The 15161-nt window shown below is 38.9% G+C and overlaps 1 protein-coding gene across 8 annotated transcripts in view; it reads right to left on the bottom strand.

The window, feature by feature from the left end:
* UXS1 (UDP-glucuronate decarboxylase 1) overlaps positions 1-15161 on the bottom strand; it is a 143799-nt gene that overhangs the window by 65966 nt on the left and 62672 nt on the right. For 4 of the 8 annotated variants that reach the window (XM_057496879.1, XM_057496878.1, XM_057496876.1 and 1 more), the window contains exons 5-6: positions 14680-14740; positions 724-931 (exon numbers count right to left, since the gene is read on the bottom strand). In XM_057496879.1, coding sequence (XP_057352862.1) covers positions 724-931; positions 14680-14740 — 269 coding nt within the window. The remainder of the gene's footprint in view (positions 1-723; positions 932-14679; positions 14741-15161) is intronic. The other 4 variants (XM_036920943.2, XM_036920947.2, XM_036920930.2 and 1 more) reach the window with 1 other exon arrangement.

Genomic DNA, 15161 nt, shown 5'->3' with positions numbered 1-15161 from the left:
AATCCTCCTGGCCTCTTTCAGGTCTCCCAGCATGGGGCTGCCTCATCCCACCCTGCGCCTCAGCCTTCACATGGCCTGCTCCTCCTCTCCCGTGTGTCTGTGTTCTCTGCATTCTGTCTCTTCCAAGGACTTGTCACTGGAATTGCAGCCCAACCAGGGGGTGATAATCCAGGTTGATCTCATCTCAAGATCCTTAATTTAATTACATTGGCAGTGACCTATTCCCACGTAAGTCCATATTCACAGGCTCCAGGGTTTCAGATGTGTACCTATCTTTTTGGGGGCCACCAGCAGACCCATCACAGCCCCTCACCTTTAATTCCTTTTCAGTGGCAGAGTTAGTTGAGCGCTTTATACTCTCACATGTGGAACTTACTGTTGATTCAGCATTCCACATCAGCTAACTTCCTATAGGAAGCTGGAAGTAACTTTACATCAGACTTGTTAGGCAGCAGGATGGATGTGCACCACACATTCCTAGGCTTCAACAGACCACCAAGTCGAAAGCCAGGATGCCACGCAATAGTGAAGTCAGACATTCACACCATCACAACCATTCTTTATCACAGTCACTAGGACAGTGCCCTGTAAGCAAATAAGACCCATTTCACAGACACAACACCAATGCGCTGTGCCCAAGTCAGAAGGCTTACCACGAGGGCTGGCTGCTCTGGTGCACCCACCCAACGGGCTCTGAGTGGTAGCAATGTACGTCTCGCTCACCTTCAATGTAGAGGGGCTCCACCACATCGTGGTTTATCAGCTCAAAGTTCTCATGGCCGATCCAGTGTTCCACATTTCTCTTCCTGCCTGTGAAGAAGTTGTCCACCACAGTCACCTCATGGCCGTCCATCATGAGTTTGTCAGTGAGATGGGAACCCACAAACCCCGCTCCTCCAGTGATCTGCATCAGGACAGAGCATAAAACATCCTCAGAAACAGCACAAGAGGACACGGTCACAACCGACTTCAGTGAGATACATCTCATGTGCAGTCACAACTTTGGGCTTGGGAGTGGGGTGGGCCAGGAGGATGGGGAAGGTTGTAAAGGAGCATTTTTACTCTTATTCCACAGCAAGAGGTTATACTACATCAACTTGTCAGCAGTCTACAAATTTAAACTACCACCCAGAAAGCGATACAGAAAACTAGTAAAGTTTCGAGATGTCCTCTTTGACAAGGGTATTTTACATTACAAAAAGGTGTTTTATAATGGATGGGATGCTGAACACCATTTATGTAGACCTAATACTATTGTCACACACTTTTAGAATTACTTCTTTTAAAAAAGTAATTAGCGAGACAACCAAGAAGGCGGCGTGAGTAGAGCAGTGGAAATCTCCTCCCAAAACCATATAATTTTTGAAAATACAACAAATACAACTAATCCTAAAAGAGAGACCAGAAGACACAGGACAACAGCCAGACTACATCCACACTGACAAGGACCCAGCGCCTGGCGAAGGGGGTAAGATACAAGCCGCGGCCCGGCGGGACCTGAGGCCCTTCACCCCAGCTCCCGGCGGGAGGAAAGGAGTCAGAGCGGGGAGGGAGAGGGAGCCCAGGACTGCTGAACACCCAGCCATAGCCATCCGCACCAGAGCGCAGACACACAGTGCATGGATGGGGTGCTGGAAACTAGGGAAACAAGACAGTAAGACCTGTGAGCGGGTCCCCGCAGCCGGTGCACCCGGGACAAAGAAAAGCAGGTGCTTTTTGGAAGTCTTAAAGGGACAGGGACCCCACAGCTGGACGGAAGTGCCCCGGGACACTTAGCTCAGCAGCTGGGAATCCTGGGGAACAATGGGCGCCCGAACCCCCGCAGCGCAGCGTGGAGGTTCCTCACCGCGATAAACAGCCTCCCGCCTGTTCCCCGTCCGACGCAGCTCTGCCATATCGGAACAGCAGCCTGAGGCAGGCCATGCCCACAGCAACTGCAGAGCTAAACTCCATAGAGGCCGAGCAAGATCAGAAGCCCTATCTGCACGCAGCTGCCCAGCCAAGCCGCTAGAGGCCGCTGTTCTCCCAGGAGAGGAAGGCCACAAACTGGCAAGAAGGGACTTTCTCATACCCAACACATGCGCCAGCTCCCCACAAATATATCTATCGCCATGAAAAGGCAGAAGAAATTGATACAGACCAAGATCACAGAGGCAAACCCTGAGAAGGAGATAGACCTAACCAGTCTTCCTGAAAAAGAATTAAAAATAAAGCTCATAACCATGCTGATGGAGCTGAAGAGAAATATGCAAGAGCTAAGGGATGATGTGCAGAAGGACATTACAGAAATGAAACAATCTCTGGAAGGATTTATAAACAGAATGGATAAGATGCAAGAGGCCACTGATGGAATAGAAACCAGAGAACAGGAATGCATAGAAGCTGATGCAGAGAGAGATAAAAGGATCTCCAGGAACGAAACAATATTAAGAGAACTGTGTGATCAATCCAAAAGGAACAATATCTGCATTATAGGGGTACCACAAGAAGAAGAGAGAGAAAAAGGAATAGAAAGTGTATTTGAAGAAATAATTGCTGAAAACTTCCCCAAACTGGGGGAGGAAATAATTGATCAGACCATGGAAGTGTACAGAACTCCCAAAAGAAGGGACCCAAAGAGGACAACACCAAGACACATAATAATTAAAATGGCAAAGATCAAGGACAAGGACAGAGTATTAAAGGCAGCCAGAGAGAGAAAAAAGGTCACCTACAAAGGAAAACCCATCAGGCTATCATCAGACTTCTCAACAGAAACCTTACAGGCCAGAAGAGAATGGCATGATATATTTAATGCAATGAAAGAAAGGGCCTTGAACCAAGAATACTGTATCCAGCACGACTATCATTTAAATATGAAGGAGGGATTAAACAATTCCCAGACAAGCAAAAGTTGAGGGAATTTGCCTCCCACAAACCACCTCTACAGGGTATTTTAGGGGGACTGCTCTAGATGGGAGCACTCCTAAGACTAAATAGATGTCACCAGAGAAAATAAAATCATAGCAAAGAAAGCAGACCAACCAAATATTAACTAAAGGCAAAAAATAACATCAACTACCCACAAAAGCAGTTAAAGGAAGCACAAAAGAGTACAGAATAAAACAACCAACATATAAAGAATGGAGGAGGAGGAATAAGAAGGGAGAGAAGAATCTCCAGACAGTGTATATAACAGCTCAATAAGTGAGCTAAGTTAGGCAGTAAGATACTAAAGAGGCTAACCTTGAACCTTTGGTAACCACTAATCTAAAGCCTGCAATGGCAATAAGTACATATCTTTCAATAGTCACCCTAAATGTAAGTGGACTGAATGCACCAATCAAAAGACACAGAGTAATAGAATGGATAAAAAAGCAAGACCCATCTCTATGCTGCTTACAAGAGACTCACCTCAAACCCAAAGACTATAGGAACAAAGAAAGACTGAAGGAACAAAACAGCAGCAGAATCATAGAACCTAAAAATGAACTAACAGTTACCAAAGAGAATGGGTCTGGGGAGAAAGGGAGGAAAGGGAGGGATAAGGGTGGGGAAAAAGAAAGGGGACATTACGATTAGCATGTATAATGTGGGGGGGGGGCATGGGGAGGGCTGTGCAACACAGAGAAGACAAGCAGTGATTCTACAGCATCTTAATACGCTGATGGACAGTAGTGTAATGGGGTTTGTGGAGGGAATTTGGTGAAGGGGGGAGCCTAGTAAACATAATATTCTTCATGTAATTGTAGATTAATGACAACAAAATTAATTAATTAATTTTTAAAAAGTGATTAGCAACAAGCAGACATTTGATGAACTACCAAAAAAATTTTGTGATATTTAAATCAGAATCAAAAACTTCAGAAAAACTAGTATGTTTCAAACTGTGGATATGAACAAATAAATAAACCTTAGATACTACTTGTAGACAAAAGCCCTAAATGATTAAGTTTCATTGTTTAGTTAACATCTGAGTGGGAGTGTTGATACTACAGAGTGTTGACTACTCAGTTAAACAGTGAAATGATGCAGCCCAGAGGGGCCCAGAAAGCCAGGAGTTCACCATCAAATGTGAAAAGACAATTATAAGTGAAAACATTTTTAAAGACTAATAAAAATACTTAATTCAAACTAAATGGTATAAGCAGATGGGGTTAGGTAAAGCATATTTCATTTTTGGGAGGTGGGAGTGAAAAGATCAAACTCAGAAAACAGAAGTGCAGTGTGAAATTACATTCCCCATCCAGTCCTGCCCTATTCTCCACTCTGTCTTTTGCATTTAGCTCATCTTCCTGTCCCAAATGGAAAAAATTAACAGTAAGAAAAACCCACACCACTTCTTACCTAAAATGAAAAGCCCATAAGTTCCCAGGGTCTATGATTTTACATTTAATTTGCAATGAAATCCTCTGCTCAAACAAAAAATTCTGACAAAAATTCAGTGTTTACCACAGGTAAGAGCAAACCTGGCTGGGTGAAGGACGCAAATTTGGGGACCCCAAGAAGTACCATTTGTCAACTAACAACCAGATATTTATATATGCTCTGACGAAAACACAAACAAATCGTTAGAAGGTGCATGGTTTAAAAGTTCTGATGCTCAATAGCTTTCAATCAGCTAAGTGCATTCTTTATGAGAGTAGCATTTTCTAAATCCCCTGTTCTTTATAGAGATTAAAAACTTAACCACAAGAACTGAGAGCTTGATCAATATCCCAGGTCATAATAACAACAGATGCAAACCACAGTCCTCCTAATTTTACATTCTCTTTACTACATGCCCATTTGTCTGCTTCATGTTTTTTATCTTTAGCACTTCTACATTTTACCTAAATACCTAAACAGTGATTTGAAAAAAAAGAACTTTGTAGAAAAATAACTGAATTTCAAATCTGGCTCACCACTAGTCCTTAATTAACTCAGTGTGAGATTTCATATTACTCCGTGCCTTTGCCTTATTGCATTTTCCCGAGCCTCCTACAGTTTTTAAATCAGAAAAATTGTATATTTTTAAAAGAAATTAAACTTTTATGTATATACAAATGTTTCTTAAAATAAGATGTTCTGCAGCACTTGAACTTTATCTCTGTCCCTAAAATAACTGAGTGACAACTCAGAACAATCAGAAATGAAGTATATTAAATTACACAAGATTGCCTTCAACATTTCACCAGTTTTAGCAGTGACATAAAATTGTTGGGAGCATCTTAGCCTTGTTTAAAATGAACTTGGATTGTTTTCCTTGAATAATTCCTTTCTCCCTAAAATACTTAAAGATTTACATAACAGCTGGGTGGTTATAAAATGTTTTTCCTAATCAATTTCAGCTCATTAGGCAAGCATTTCAAACAGAAATAAAAATGGCAGAGGCTATCACTCACAAGCACTTCCTTAGGAAAACTAATCACCAAACTCAAGCATATCAGAGGGGCCCAGAAAGCCAGGAGTTCAGCAGAAAACATGAAAAGGCAATTTTAAGTGAATAATTTGGGTGTTTGCTCTTTGAATAATTAAGAGCAAACACCCAAAAGATAGCTGGAAGAAAATACATAAGACTTCTAACAGTGAAATGGATTAGAGCTTACACAGCTTCACATGGCTCATGAACCCATCTCAATGTACTGGAACTGCTTGCTTTGTGGGCCTTAGATACTGCTAATAGGCAGCCAATGTGGTCAAGTTCAAGGTCAGCATTCAAACTCATGCTTCTCAGTAAATCAGCAAAAAGAATGTCTTTTCAAATAAACCTCTTCTTTGTGCTAAGGTTTCAACAATGACTGAAAAGACTTTAAATTTTAGCAGTATATGCTTGACATGGACACCAAATGACTCTGAAATGTGGTTTAACCGAGGAGATAGCAGATGAGTGAAAAACACAAGTCCACTTACTGTGGTCATGTGTGAAGTGAAATGAGTTCGGTAATATGCAACATCAACAGGAAGATCAGCCCACATGGAAATAAGTTACCCGTGTAGACTATACAGAATTCACATACTCGTAGAGCATCACTGTTTCTGATCATTCTGACGTGTGGCAGTAGAAAGCTTAGAAAAATTAACTTTTCTCTGCTGCTAAAGACACTGATATGTTTCTCAATTCATGTTTAAATGTTTATACATTTTTGATATGATAGAAACAAAAAGATGGGTATACAATTATAACAGTCTGCTCAGGGTAAGATGTACATAAACCATCTGAAAAGGCAAGAGATTTTTTATAAAAAAGGGAGATGATGTATGGGAAACAGCTTAATATAGACTCAAGAGTATCACTTTGGTGTTTGGGTGGCACAGTACTACAAACCAGATGATGGGTTTGAAAAAAAAACTTTCTAGAAAAATAACTGAATTTCAATTGGGTAAAAGAACAGAAAACAACCTTGCTTACTAACAGTTCATATATCAAGGTCACAGATAAAAAGCGTCTCACAGAATGGTGGTGTAAGATGCTCAACAAACCTGTCCCCCAGCAAAACAACCATAACTCGTGAAAATTAATTTTAAAAAACCAACTATTGAGATCAGTGGAATTTATCTTAAGGATATACAGTAAATGAAGAAACATTTATTTAAGAAAAAATGTAAAAACAGTGAGAGTCTGTGATGCTTAAGCCATGGCCCACTTCCTCCTTTCAGCCTCCACCCTCACAGTTCAGAGTGCGTAAGAGAGTGTTAGGTGTGGCTGAAAAAGGAGCTCCCAGTCAAAAGATATGTTATCACACCAGGAAGGGCACATCACCTACATTTTTCATCCCTTACAACCTTGAGTTGCAGATGCTAAATTCCTGATGTATGAACCAAATGGATAGGAGTTCCCTTATCCACCCAGGCCCACCCAGAGGCAGAAGGTCTACTCCAGGCATGGCCAGCTGCAAAGGGTGGGACTCTGGCCACCCATGCCAGTCACTCATAGGGCAGAGATTCCACACTGAGAGACGCAAGAGAGGCAAGAAGATCAGGGGCTACTCCTTCTGCCCAGCTCCCTGCTTTTAAGCAGGGGTGTCACTCTCTCCTCCTACTCCAGAGCAGTGGCTCAGAGATTTTTTCCCTGGGGACAGAGTTAGTCAATAAAAAGAGTTCCAAAGCTCTCCCCAAGGAACTGCCACTATTTGCAAGAGAAAGTGGGGAAGTTTAAGCATAAGAGTGTTCTCAAAACCAATGGAGACTTATGTGGTAAACAATAGGAGGCTGACAGTTCTGTTAGAACAAGTTAACCCAGGGGCCAGATAGTTCTGTAAAGAGACACCTGTGAGACCTCCTGGAGTCAGAACAAACCCCAAAGATAGGTCTCACAGTCCACCTCTGCAAAGGTGCCAAAACTTAATTGGATCACATAGGAGCAATTTATAACACAAAGCACCAATAAAAGAAGAGTTCATTCAACTGGCAACTTCTGGAGCCTAACAGTTGGTGTGATAACATGGAAGGCAGACAGCTTAACAGAGAAATCAGGGAAAGAGACAGTCAGCAAGAGCCCTGCAAGACTCCTGTCCTCCCAGGGTCCACACCCACAGCTGCAGCTTCTGAGGGGCACATCCGAGCATCATGCTCCAGGGGAAGTGGACGTCACTAGAATAGACTAACTAAGTCACTCAACAAATAAACAAGCAAACAGAACTAATACAAGTCTCAGGGGAGAGTAGCATCCAAAGCTGCTACAATATACTACCTAAAATGTCAGTTTTCTACAAAAAATTTCAAGACATACAAAGAAACAGGGATGTATGACCCATACACAGGAAAAGACACAGGTAACAAAAATCACCTGTGAGGAACCAGATGTTGGATTTAACAAAGTCTTCAAAGCAGTCATCATAAATGTGTTCAAAGAACTGGAGGAAACCATGCTTAAAGAAGTAAACAGAGATTTAAAAAGAATTATAAAATAGAAACAAATGGAAATTCTGGAGTTCACAAGTACAGTAACTAAAAAGAACAATCACTAGAGATCAACAATTGACTGGATATGAGAGATGAAAGAAACAGCAAAGTTGAACACAGATCCACAGGACTTAATGCAATCTGAACAGAGAGAAAAAATAAAGGAAAGTGAACAGAGGCACCAACAGACACACCAACATGAATGTAAAAGGAGTACCACAAAGGAAGAAAGAGAGGAACAGAAGAAATATCCAAAAAATAATGGATGAAAATGACCCAAAATTGACAAAACACATTAATCTACTCATAGAAGAAGCTCAACAAACTCGAAGGAGGATAAATCTCAACAAAAACAGATGCACACAGACACATCATACTAAAAAATGCTCAAAATCAGAGACAAAGTTTTGAAAGCGGTTTACTGGCTTGAATACCATCCTGCAATATTTATGTCCCTCCAAGAACCTCAGAACATGACCTTAATTTGGAAACAGGGTCACTGCAGATGCAATGAGTTAAGATAAGTTCACAGTGGAGTAGGGAAAGCCCATCAGTGTGAGACACACACAGGGAGAATACCAACTGATGACTGATGGAGGCAAAGACTGGGTGATGTGCCCAAGGCAGGGCACTCAAGGATGACCAGAAGTCAAGAGAAAGGCATGGGACCGATGTTCCCCTAGAGCCTCCAGACAGAGGCCCTGCTGACACCTTGATTTCAGACTTCCAGCTTCCAGAACTGGGAGAGACTAAATTTCCATTGGTTTAAGCTACTGAGTTGGGGGTAATTATTTCAGTAGCCCTAGTAAACTAAACAGAAGGAAAAGAAAATGACTCCTTAGGTTCAAGGGAACCCAATCAATGTGATTTACCAGCTGAGTTACTGTAACAAATAATGGAGATAGCAGTGGAATAACATATTCAAAGAACAGAAAGAAACAGCCAAGAATCTTACATACAACCAAAAAGAGCTTTTAAAATAAAAAACAAAAAAAGAATGAGAGAATTAATTGCTAGCAGGCCTGCCATGTAAGAAATACATTCTTCAGGCTGAAAGCAATGATCCCAGATGCTAACTTAATACACAGAGAAAAACGGTGTAACAAATTAGGTAATTAAGTAACTGTAAAAGACAATATAATTGGGTTTACTCCTGTCTACTCTTAAATGATTTTAAGATTAAATTGTATGGCACAACAATGTGAACATACTTAGTCACAAAACTATATACTTAAAAATGGTTAAAGTAATAAAGTTTGTTATATATTTTTTTACAACAAAAAGAGGAGAACAATTATATAAAATAATATGTACATAACTATTTGTCCCATATATTTTTCCTATTTATTTTTGTATATATTTTGCTTGTCCAATAAAATACAGAAATATGGTATTTGACAATAATAGTACAAAGCATGTATGGGGGAACAAAAGTTGTACTGCAGTAAGGAAGTGATATCAAAAGTTAACTTAAACCCACAGGAACAAATGAAGGAAACCAGACATGATAATAAGAAGGTTAATGCAACCTATTCTATCGGTATAGCTATCCTTGCTCTCCTTTAATCCCTCAGCTTATTTAAAAGAGATATTTATATAAAGTAATAATAATAACAATGTTTTGTTGGGTTTTAACATGGGTAGAATACATCAAATGGATAGAAATAATATCACAAGAAGAGGGAGGGGTCATAGAATTACAGGAGGACCTTTCTAGACCTCACTGGAACTCAACATAAATCTAAGTATCCTAAGTTAAGATGTATATGGTAAGCACTAGAGCAAACAGTAAAAGTAAATTTTTAAAATACAGTAAAAAAATTATTGAAGTAATTTAAATGTTACCCAAGGGAAGATTTTCTTAATGCACAAATAAAACAGTAATGGTGGGAGAGAAGAACAAAGATGTGAGGCATATGAAAAACCCAAAAGGGTAGATATAAATCCAACTATATCAATAATAACATTAAATGTGAATGGATTCAGCAATTACTCAAAAAGACTATTAAACTGGAAAACAAAACAAGATCCAACAGTATCTAACAACTGTACACTCAAAGTTACGATGTGCTGACTGTAAAAAGACATAAACTATAACACAGAAATAAGAAAGCTGGAGTGGTGATAAAGATATCAGACAAAAATAAACTTAAAAAAAGTTAATAAAGAGAAGCAGTTTATAATGATTAAATGGTCATCTATCAAATTGATACAACAAAAATATTTATGCACCTAACAACAGTGACCCAAAATATATGAATCAAAAGTTGAAAGAACCAAAGGGAGAAATAGAGAATTGAACAATTGGAGACATCAATTCCCCACTCTCAACAATGGATAGAACCAGCAGAAAAGTAACAAAGAAAATAAAAGACTTAACAAACACTATAAGCCAGCCAGACCTAACAGATATTCATAGAACACTCCACTCAGCAATAGCATAACACATATTCTTTTTACAAGCACATGAAATATTCTCCAGGATAGACTATATCCTAGGCCATAAAGCAAGCCTCAATAAATTTAAAAGTATTCAAATCATACAAAATATATTCTGACTACAATGAAATTAGAAATCAGTAACAAAGACATTTGAGAAATTAACCAGTAAGGAGAAATTAAACATACCCCTAAATAACTAATGGATCAAAGAATAAATTACAAGGGAATTAGAAATACTTCGAAATGAATGACAATAATGAAACAGCATACCAAAACTTAAGCATATGTGGGGAAAGCTTTGAAATTCCTAGAACAGTACAAACCCCCAAAACTAACTCAGAAGAAATATAAATATGAGCAGATTGATTTAATACTCTGAAAAAAATTTAACAAAGAAAAGCCTAAGCTCAGATGGCTTCTGTGGTGAATTCTACCAAACATTCAAAAAGAATTAATACCAAATCTTCACAAATTCTTCTCCAAAACTACAAGAGAAGGGAACGGTTCCCAAGTTATCCTAAGAGCCCAGTATTGCCCTGATATCAAAAACCAGAAAAAGACAAGACAGGAAATTTACAGAGCAACGTCTCTGAAAAATACAGATATAAAAGTCCTCAACAAAATACTAGCAAATCAAATCCAGCAATACCTAAAAAAAGATTACACATGGTAACTAACTGATAATTATACCAGGTATGAAAGGTTGGTTGCAAACTGAAAAAACCAGAGTTAGAAGGAATGTCCTCAACCTGATAAAAGGGATCTATGAAACCCCACCACTGACATCATACTTAACAGTGAATGAGTGAAAGCTTTCCCCTAAGCTCGGGAACAGGACAAGGGTGTCTGTTCTTCCCACTTCTAGTCAACATTGTTATTAGAGGTTCTAGTTAGCACAAGTAGGCAAGGAAGTGAAATAAAGGGATCCATATTGAAAAGGCAGAAGTTAAACCACCTACAATTGCAGATAACATGATCTTGTATGGTACATAGAAAATCCTAAAAGATCCTCTTAAAACTATTAGAACTAATCAATGAGTCCAGCAAGGCTGTAAGATATAAGAAAACACAAAAATCAACTGTATTTCTATTTACTTGCAATATACAACCTAAAAATGCAACTAACAATTCCATTTACACTAGCATCAAAAAGGATAAAGCACTTTAGAAAAAGTTTAACAAAAGAAGTACAAAACTTATACTTTGAAAACTTCAAAAAAATATGTTAAAAGAAACTAAAGACCTAAACAAATGGAATAACATCCATGTTTAAGGATTGGAAGGCAATACTGTTAATATGACAATACTGCCAGATTGATCTACAGATTCAGTGCAGTCTCTATCAAAATCTCAGCTGGCTTCTTTGGAGAAATTGACAAGCTGACCCTAAAACTCTCAAGGAACTGTAAGGGAGTAGTCAAAACTATGTTTAAAAAAAAGGACAAAGTTGAAAGACTAACACTTCCCAATTTCAAACTTAATACAAAGCTACAGTAATCAAAACAGTGCAGTACTGGCATAAGGACAGGAATAGATCAATGGAATAAAATAAAGAGTCTAGAAAGAAATATTTACATTTATGGTTAGTTGATTTTCAAGAAAGGTGCTGCAATAAAATGAGTCATAAGAAATACATATTTGGTCATTCATATGACCAAGTATATATTTCCCAGGTATATTTGGTCTTCATCCACAGTTCCTGAAAAACACTTTTAGGGTCTTAAAGGTGAAATGGGTGTCTTGTCATATTAAGGAGAGACCCAAGGGCAGGGGCTGGAGGCTGAATCAGCCAATGGCCAATATTTAGTCAATTATTACTATGCAATGAAGCCCTCACAAAAACCCGAGAAGAGCTTACCGCCCTCTGCTGTTGGATCCTGTTTCTCAGTCAGGGAGAGCTTCTCTGCTTGGGGAACCAGAATGCCTCCACATGCCACTGAGCTAGGCCCCAAACTCCATAAGGATAGAAGCTCCTTTATTTGGGACCTTGCCCTATGTATCTCTTCACCTGGCTGTTAACTTGTATCCTTTACGGTATCCTTTATTAAACTGGTAATCATAAGTGTTTCCCTGAGTTCTGTGAGCCGCTCTAGCAAATTAACTGAACCTAAGGGGGAGGTCATTGCAACCTCCAATCTGTAGCTGGTAGGTCAGAAGCACAGGTAACTGCTGGGGCTTATGACCGGTGTCTGAAGTGGGGGGTAGAGGGCAGTCTTGCATGATGAAGCCCTTAACTTGGGAATCTGGTGCTGTCTCTAGGCAGATAGCATCAGAATTGAGTTGACTTCTCAGACATCCTGCTCGTGTTTGAGAATTGCTTGTTGTTATGTGTGGGAAGGCCCCCTCCCCCATACTTACATACAATGGAACGGAGTTATACTACTATTACTGCTGTGTATAATACTATTATTATTATACATAGGAAAATGCACCCCTGCAGGTGTTAAGACAATTTAATGGGGCATGATTAGTCTTATCAGCCAGTGGTGCTAGACAAATCATATGCAAAAAGATGAAAGACTATTGAACACCATGTACAAAATAACTCAGAATGGATCACAGACCTAAATACAAGAACTAAAAGTATACAATTCTTAGGGGAAAACATGGTAAATCTTTGTGACTTTGGATTAGGCAATGATTTCTTAAACGTGACACCAAAGTGACAGGAATGAAATAAAAAATGTATATATACTTCATTAACATTAAAAACTTATGCTTCAAAACACCATTAAAATGTGAAAAGACAACCCACAGAATGGGATAAAATACTTGCGAACCATATATCTGATAAAAAACTTGTATCTAGAATAAAAAACTCTTATAATACAATAATGAAAAAACCTAATTAAATAAATGGACTAAGTATCTGAATAGACATTTCTCCTTAGAAGATACAGAAATGGCCAATAAGCACATGAAAAGATGCTAAACATCATTCGCCATCAGGGAAACTCAAAACCACAATGAGATACCACTTCACACCTGCTAGGAGGGCTACAAAGAAGGAGACAGAAAACGACAAGTGTTGGTAAGGTTGTGGAGAGACTGGAACTCTCATACATTGCTGATGGAAATGTAAAATGGGGCAGCTGCTTTGACAGTGTAGCAGTTCCTCAAAAGGTTAAATATACAGAGCTGCCATGACTCATATGATAAACAGACAAATAAAATGTGGCATATTCATACAATGGACTACTATTTAGTAACAAAAATTTATGAAGTACTCACACATGCTAAAACATGAATGAATCTTAGAAATACTGAACTGAAAGAAGCCAGTCACAAAAGAACAAATATTGCATTATTCCATCTATATAAAGTAACCTGAATTGGCAAATCTCTACAGACAAAAGTAGATTGAGCAGCTGCCTAAGGCTTAGGGTGTGTTGGGGCTTGGGGGAAAATGGAGAGTGACTGCTAGTATGTGCAGGGTTTCTTTCTGGGCTGATGAAAACGTTCTAAAATTGGTAATGGTGGCACAGCTCCGAGAATGTAAAAAACTACTGAATTGTACACTTTAAAGGATGAACTGTACAGTTTGTAAGTTATATATCAACCAAGGTGTTATTTTTTTTAAATCCAAAGGTGCCAATTTCTCTGGACATATTTTGTTAACAGGGTTTCTTTCATGGGTGAATTTGTACTGATATTTAACAAGGAGACTAGCAGCTGAGGAGGCCCCAGTGTATTCATCAAAGTGGTCAGTGAAACAGAAAAGGATTGACAAACCACTGCTCCAGTGAAGTTTCACATCTCAAAGAGTAATGCATAGTCATTGACCACATGACCCACTGATTCCTCAACTAGGTATATACCCAAAAGAACTGAAAATTTAAGTTCATACAAGAATTTGAACATACATGTTCATAGATGCATTATTCAAGATAGCCTCAAAGTAGAAACAAACCCAAATGTCCATCAATTGATAAATGGATAATCATAATATAGTACATCCACACAATGGAATATTATTCAGCCATAAAAAGAAGTACTGATTCATACTGCAGCATGGATGAACCTTGGAAACATTATTCTAAGTTTAAGAAATTGAATACTAAAGATCACATATTTCACTCCCATGAAATATCCAAAACAGGCAAATCCATAGAAAGACAAAATGGTTTCCGTGATTGCCAGGAGCTGGTGGAGTGGGAATGGGGAATGACTGCTCATGGGTGTGAGGTTTCTTTTTGGGGTGATGGAAATACTCAGAATTAGAATGTGGTACTGTTGCACCACTTTGTGAACATACTATTAGCCACAGAACTGTATACCCTATAAGGGTGACTTCTGTGGTATGTGAGCCATATACCTTTATTTAAAAATCAAGTTTCTTGATACTACAAATATTAGTCAGCTATGCAAACTTACCAAAATTCTTTTACGGTCCTTTTCTGATAAAAATTTTACTGGTGGGTATTTCTGGGTGAAGCTGTAAACATGAAGAGATTAGAAAAGAAAATGTTAGACATCTCATTTGAGTATTTCATCACCTACCATCAAAACAAATGGCAGATTTTGTCACTGCTGCTGTTTGCTCCTTCTCTATTCCAAATAAGTACTGCAGGTACCAAGCAACCGCTGGATAATTTGAATTCAAGAAATTCTAACCTTCCCCTTGTTCTGAATCAAGCCAAGGCTAGGACTTGAGATGCTGTCTCTGAGAAGGGAAAATGTAAGAATGTACAGACTATCAGGAGTCAAAGCTAAACACAAAGTAAGGGAGGTGGGGGGCATTCTCAAGATGCTTTATTGGGGTCTGGAAGAAAAAAAGCGGCTGAGTGACATCACATACCCAACAGAGGAGACTGTGCCTTGCAAGAGCAAGAAAAGATGTTAATCATGCTGACTCC

This window comes from Manis pentadactyla, chromosome 2 (genome assembly GCF_030020395.1).
Source record: "Manis pentadactyla isolate mManPen7 chromosome 2, mManPen7.hap1, whole genome shotgun sequence".
NCBI classification, from domain to species: Eukaryota; Metazoa; Chordata; class Mammalia; order Pholidota; family Manidae; genus Manis; species Manis pentadactyla.
This window is presented reverse-complemented; position numbering and strand designations above follow the sequence as displayed.